We start from the raw sequence: 7359 nt of genomic DNA on the forward strand, positions 1-7359 counted from the left end.
AAATCTGAGTTGCATATTGAATCCAATATGATATTTACATTAATTTAATTTAAAACAATTTATTACCCTATTTTCGTGAAAACTTTCTCTATTTTGTTTGTTCTGAGAGAATTTTGGATTACGAAACTTTTATCAAAGTACCCGAGGCCTGAATTTTAAAATTTCCCGCCTCCTGTCGCCAACGTGGCAACACCGTGTCAATTTTAGTTCGACCTTGCGCACCATTGTGCCCATGAGTGGTAGTGGTAGCCCTGGTAGACTGTACTGTAGTTGACTTGTCCACGTATTGTCAGTCTGTTTACATCTTGATCATTTTCCCCTTATTTTCCGATTACCAATCAATCTCTAAAAATGAAGGACTGGATAGAATATTTTAAAAACATTCCTACCCACATGGTAAGTTTAAAATATTTGCATATCGAATTAACCATTTTAACGAGTTTTAAAAGGATGTCACATTTCTAGGTTAGATTTCACCGTATGTCTCTCTTTTTGTAATAAGATTATTAATTTCTCGTATTCATTCACAATTTATTAAGATGCTTGACAGTAATATTCATTTGCAGAATGTTTTTATCTTAATTTATAAATGTTTAGACTATTTATTTAATTTAAAAATAATTGTTGCAATATGTTAAAATTGTATAAGGTATTATCTATGCTATTTACTTACTTATGATCATCTTTTAGTTTTGTAAAGTAGTAAAATTACTTGCTGTTCACCAAAAAATACATTTTCCTGATTAAAATTGTTGAAATAATGTTCATCACATATGGAAATGTACACGTGGAAATGTAGACATGGACGTAACAGCCGTGTTTGTACTGTTCTGATAAGAATTCTAAAACATATTTTCAGCTCATTATCTCTAAAGCAAGTTTTTGCCATTTTTAAAATGTTACTTTAGATATTTGTAATTTTATTTACTTTATTTGATCTTAGAAACATATTGCAATAATTTATATTACTATATTACTATTAAGTGCGGAGTTTTGACTCTTCACAGAAACTTGTTAAAAAAAGAGTGATAACTCTTAATTCTGATTCCAAGAGTTAGAGATTTTGAGAAAAAATACTAAAAATCCAGGAATTTTTGTAAAAAGTAACTGTAAAAAATAATCAGCGGTGCCACATAGTCACTATTGTTTTCGCAAATCACTTTTTAGTCACTTCTGCAAATGATAAGATTACATTAGTTACTTTTTTCAATAAATTAACTCATGAGTCAATCCCAGTTTAATTCAGGCCTATCGCTATTTCTCAAATGTGTTGAATTCTTTTGAAGTATTGCAGATTATTTTTTAATATTCCGATAAATTTCTAATAGATTTTTATGATTTTAAGGGATTTTTAAGATTTTAGGGTATTTTTAAAACTTCTAAGGCATTTTCAAGAGCTTTTAGTTTTATATATTTTAGGAAATTTTAAACGATATCAAGGAGATTTAGAATTTTTTAAATTTTTCTAATTTAGTTGAATTCTGCTAAATTTGCGCAGTTCTACTTAATTCAATCAAATAAAAGTAAAATGATCAAAAAGGATTTAAAATAATTGAAGGTACTTTTTCAAATACCAGTGTATTTGTAAAAGCTGTTAAGAGTTTTTATTATTGATTTTAGTAATTTAATGGGATTTCAAAGCATTTACAATATTTTAGTGCACTATAAAAGATTCCCAGACATTTGCATAGGCTTTAAAAAGTTTCAAGGGAATACAAAAGTTATGAACGGATTTGAAATATTTTAGGAAGTTTTAAAAGATTTAAAATTGATTTAAACAATTTCAAAGAATTTTAATAATTTTAAGGGATTTAATAAAAAATGTCATGCTGTTTTCAAGAATTTCCTAGAATTTTGGAAGCTGTGGAAGTACTTCACAGGACATACAAAATTATAGGATAATTTAACAGATTCCAAGGGATTTTATAAGATTTCAATAATTCTATTGGGTCTTAAGAAATCTCAAGGTATTTAAATAAATGTTCCTGAATTTCAGGAGGTGTCATCAGGTTTCATGCAGTTTCATGGGATTTTAATATATTTTAATGGTTTCAAAGAATTTATGCACAAGAACTGAAGGATTTCGTAGGGTTTCAAAGAGTTCAAGTGATTCTTAAACATTTTTTACAAGTCGGCCTGGATTCTGGTTAATTTATCCTGAATTCCTTTAAATTCTTCTCAATTCTACTCAATTCAAGGATTTTTGAAAAGTCTGTTTAATTTATTTTGAAGTCTTTAAAACTTATCTTACTTTTTGAGGCTTTTCATCACTTTAAAAAAAAAAATTCTTTTATTTTTCTAAACTCATTTCAAACTCACTCAATTCAATTAATTTTTGCACACGTTCAATTTTTTTTTAATTCACTTGATTGTTTTTAAATTTATTTTAATTTTTCATGTCTTTCGTGGAATTCTTCTCATTTCCCTTAAATTCATCTAAACTACCAAAATGACAGACAGGCACTGACATAAAAACTATTTTTTCTGACCCAGCAAGTCTCAAAACGTCAACATTTGATGGAATCCGCGAAAATTATTTTTCACATAAAACCAATACCTTCTTATTAGGATGAGAATCATTTATTATTTTTTGAGCGATCAAAATTTGAATTTTCAATTTTTTTCATTAAAATTCAAAAAGTTGTTTAGATAGTCTTGTAGGGCATTGAAAAAATAACGGTTTTCTTCTCTTGACTGTTTCCCATATTACGCTTTTTTTGGCTTCAAATGTTAATTTTCGTTTGGTTTTTTGAATCTTGAAAATACTGTAATTTTAGTAAATTTTATTTTATCAAAAAGAATAATAAGGAGAAATTGTTCGTATCTTGGTCTACTCAAAATAGCTGTCGAAAGAATTTTCAAATATTAAAAAAAAAGTGGTCTCTAAAATTTTCAAAATGCTTCAACTTTTTAAAATTTCTTTAAAAAAAAGCTGGGTAACGACATTGTCCTTTCTTTTCATATCCTTATAAAGTGTGCCAAAGGGGAATCCAATCGAATAATTCCTTCAAATGTTACCGTGTTTACAGACTACAACGATGACAGACAGACACCTACGTAAAAACACTATTTTTTCTGACTCAGGGTGTCTCAAAATGTCGACATGTTATGGAATCTGCGAAAGTCATTTTTCACATAAAATCAATACCTTCTCATTAAGACGAGAATGTAATAATAAGGAGCACCCTTAGTATTCAATAATTATGTCATTAACCATTAATTTCATAAAAAGAGATATTTAGTGTTCCAATCGTATAAAAAATTACGAATTAAAAACTGCGTTGTCAAAATTCATAGTTTTTTACACGATTGGAACCCGAAGTATCTCTTTTTATCAAAATGAATCATCGTGAAAGCATTAAATCTATAATTAATTTAATTTCAAATCAGGCAACTCTGTTGTGAAAATAGAGAAACACTTATTACACTGTTTGTGCAAAGTATTTTTTTTAAGTTGTTACAATTATTCGAAGATTACCTACGAACTTTCGAAAATGCACCGATTTTTTTTTAAGGTATTATTTTCCGAACAAGTCTAGGTCTTCAGGATTTTCTTCGTTAATTCAACGTGGGAATTCTTGTTCTTTTAATTGATTCGAAAAAAAAAATTTGTATGGCGGCGGTTTCTCTAAAAAATGTTGAAAGTGGATTTTTTCAAAACGCCACTTTCTTAATTTATCTTTTTTGTCGAGGAATAGATGGTAATATATGCAACATATCTCTCAATTTTCATATTAAACCGCTGCTTTGTATTGAAAAATCGAATTTTTTATTTTTTCTCGAAACAAAGAAATTAAAAGAAAAATGTTTAGATAAAATGTTGCGAAATCTAAAAAAGTTCTACGAAAAATAACTATTGTTTTTTAACATCTTAAAACGTTAACTAGAAAAAATGAAAAATTATATTTAAAAAACCCCATAAATGGTTAAGCTTGTATAAAACGTCCAGAATGCATTCCTTATAGAAGCATAAACTGTAAAACAAATATGGGAAAAAATAAAAGTAGTGGGGTTTCGCAGAAAATCTTGTTTATTTTTGCCATTCAATAACAAAAAAATAAATTGTTGGGGACTTCATCTTTTTTTAAAATGTTTTATAAACTTTCTGCTAATATAGAAATGGCATCATATCAGATTTATGCGAGTTGGATCATTTTTAAGGCCGGCGATTTTTTAAATAAATACAGTAAGTTGAATACTTATATTTTTTAAAGTACTTTTATAGATATGTAAACTTTTTCTTAGGCATTTATTTTGTACCCTTCCTTTTTCCGAGAAAAATGCCAAAATTAGATTTTTACTTTCTCATTCATGAGAGTGTACTGTAATCGTCAGCATTTTCGATCTCTGTTTTTTAACGGATCTTCACGTTTCGGCACTCACAGAGTCCAAAAATCATAAAATTTTGTTCCCAAAATAAAGGCTAAGTTCGTTGAATAGATATTTCCAACCAAAATTTAAAAATTTATAGCATTTTCAAAATTTGAACTTTTTTTTTTATTTCAGAAATGTTTGTTAAAGTTTCTTATAGATGGGTAGAGGACTTGCAAATTATCCAAATAAAATTTTCAATTTCGATGACAAATTGTTAAGAGTTCAAGAAGTCAGAGCATTTTCAAAATTTGAAGAAAAAAAAATTTGTATGAGTTTTAGAAATTGTTGTCAAAGTTTCTGGTACACGACGAAAAGACCTGCAAATCAGACTAATAACATTTTTCAATTCGATACAATTTAAGAAAGTTATTTGCTTTTCAACATTTTGAAAACTTTCAAGAAAAGCAAAAAAATGTGTTCAATAGGTTAAGAAATATCAATACAAATTTCTGCCTAATTAGACAAAAATTCAAAAAGATGGATCATTTTCCAAAATATGCAATTTTGGTTAAGAGATCCGTAAGTTTAAAGCGTTGTTTTTAGTATATTTGAACAACATTTACAAATTATCTTGATGAAGTTTTTCAATTGGATACAAATTACCGAGCGCGAGTTTCGTAATCAGAATGTAATCGTCAAAGCCGTAGGTGCTGTGTTTTGCCAAAAGCGAAAATTTGTGTGATATAAAGTACGTATTACCATCTACTTAGAAAGAAAATTATAAAGTGGTGTTTTTGAGAAAATTCACTTTCAAGAATTTTAGACAAACAGCTGCCATTTTTTCATTTACAAAATATTAGAAAAAGAATTTTAATTACTTAAAAGAGGGAAAATATCCACGTAGAATAAATCAAAAATACCGTGATTATACCTAAGCTCATTCGGAAAATATGGCATTTTGAAAAAATGTCTGCCATTTTTTGGGAGTTCACATATCTCTAAAATGATATAACCAAATAAAAAATCATTCTGAGGCCATTGCCGAGACTTTCTTCGAAATGTTGCCCGATTTGGAAAGGGTTTGGTCGCATATAATTTTCATTTTTTACAGTGCATTCTTAGATATTTAGGATAATTTGTAGTAATATGTTATCAAAATGAAAATAATAAATATGTATTTTTTGTAGGATTATGACGGTCAAGCCAGAGCAGAAAAGCTATCCAGGGTCATCATTACACTTTTTGGGGTAACATTCAAACCATTTTTATCATTCAAACAAATATTTAATTATGAATTTTTAATGCCGTAAGGGCTCATGATAAAAAAACTTTTTTTTCACCAAATTTTTCCTAATTTTTCAGGTTGTTGGATTAGTTTGGGGCTATGCAATTCAACAGTTCTCTCAAACGATTTACATTCTAGGGGCTGGTTTTGTTATGGCTGCCATTATCACTGTGCCACCCTGGCCCATGTACAGAAGAAAACCTTTGGAATGGCAAAAGCCACAAGTCGATTCATCCGCAAAAGCTAAGAAGAAGAAATAGTTTCTATTAAATTGATTCAAATTTTATACGAATTACCTACGATTGTAAGTTTTTTTTTAACGCGTCTTGTCTTTCACACACAAAAAAACTACAAACTTTGCCGTCTTGTTTCAAAAATGTATCTAGTTCTTGGTCTCAATTGTTTTCAAAGTGACAAAAAACATATTAACTTGCAACACAGTCTCTCAACTTGCATCCGCTATTAAAATTCTGGTGAGGTTTTCATGATTAAAATCAACCACACCTGCAAAATGGAACCTAATTCAGTCGTCGAATGATAATGTAGATTTTTAATTCAAGTTTTAAAAGCATTTAACGTCTTCTTTATCGACGATAATTCATATGTTATAAATAGGAAAAGTCAGTATTGTGTTTTACGTCGATGCATACATTTCTTCTGGTAATTTAAAGTTATGTTGTTACATAAAAGTGAGTGATGCGAAAATAAATATTTCGTGTAAATAATCCTTGAGCTATATTTCCACTCGTTAATTCAAATGAGACATTAAGTTAATGCCCGGCTAGAAAATCCCCAACTGGAAAAATAATTAACAATTATGATAAGATTGAATGGATTCTTCCTTAGGAAACCGCTTTTCAGAAACTCTATTTCTATTTATTTGATTTGATTGTTATTTGCGATCTTAACAAACAATTAGCCATTAATAAAAAGTAAGCACGCACCTTGTTGGACTCAATCCAATGAGTGCGTGACTTTCTTCGAGTGCGTTCTTTATTTTTCATCAGAGCATGCGGTCGAATGCGCATTCCTCTCAAAAATCGTGCAACTACTTTCACCTTTGGGGCGTTGTACAAGCTCCAGAAATAGAAATAGTATATTAAATCAAGATTCTGGAACCAGACGGGTAATTGCGCAATTTTTGCGAATGTATAATTTAGCCATTGTCGATATTTAGGAGTCATTGGCCCGCATCCAGAACCCCATAATTTGTATAATTATGATGCGAACGAGTTTCAGAACATGAGTCAAGCCATTGAGATGACGGAAGACTTTCTCTCTTTAATAGTGATATCTTCGAGACTGCAACTGAAATACTTCGTCCGAGCAACGACCAAGTCCACGGCCGTATTATTTGTTGTGCAGCTCTTCGAAAATTTTCTACTTCAGTTTGCGGAAGACTATCATTTCTTTCTAATACAGAAATTTATGTGATACATTTTTTTTTAAATGTTGGGACATTTTTTGGAAAAGGAAGCACCCATTTTCGACATAGCGAAACAATGATAGGTGTAGGATCTGTAATAGGGTGGTCCAAAAATGCCCATTTTACTGCATTTTTATTTTGTTTATTTTTCGATTTTAACAGGTGCCGGTTTTGATTTGAAGTTTCCCATGTAAAAACATGGGGAAAAATCACTTTTTTTTTAGTTTTTAGAATAATTTTGTAGGGTTTGAAAAAATGTGACGGGAAAGTATGGGGCCGATAGAGAATTATCCAAGGAAGACTTTCATATATCAGACATATGAGTTTGCCACCC

At 29.6% G+C, this 7359-nt stretch overlaps 1 protein-coding gene across 1 annotated transcript; it reads left to right on the forward strand.

Annotated features, from left to right (window-relative positions):
• Window positions 1-256: 256 nt before the first annotated feature.
• LOC117177303 (signal peptidase complex subunit 1) lies at window positions 257-6324 on the forward strand. Its single transcript, XM_033367906.1, has 3 exons — window positions 257-396; window positions 5502-5561; window positions 5677-6324. The coding sequence occupies exons 1-3, from the start codon at window positions 352-354 to the stop codon at window positions 5857-5859; spliced, it is 288 nt and encodes a 95-aa protein (XP_033223797.1). The 5' UTR covers window positions 257-351; the 3' UTR covers window positions 5860-6324.
• Window positions 6325-7359: the final 1035 nt, after the last annotated feature.

This window comes from Belonocnema kinseyi, chromosome 7 (assembly GCF_010883055.1).
Source record: "Belonocnema kinseyi isolate 2016_QV_RU_SX_M_011 chromosome 7, B_treatae_v1, whole genome shotgun sequence".
Taxonomy (NCBI): domain Eukaryota; kingdom Metazoa; phylum Arthropoda; class Insecta; order Hymenoptera; family Cynipidae; genus Belonocnema; species Belonocnema kinseyi.

Bases quoted from the DNA above. Each gene is read 5' to 3' on its own strand.
- LOC117177303 (XM_033367906.1), top strand. From the start codon at position 352: ATGAAGGACTGGATAGAATATTTTAAAAACATTCCTACCCACATG. The intron at 397-5,501 runs GTAAGTTTAAAA...TATTTTTTGTAG, and splicing joins AAAACATTCCTACCCACATG to GATTATGACGGTCAAGCCAG. The intron at 5,562-5,676 runs GTAACATTCAAA...CTAATTTTTCAG, and splicing joins TCATCATTACACTTTTTGGG to GTTGTTGGATTAGTTTGGGG.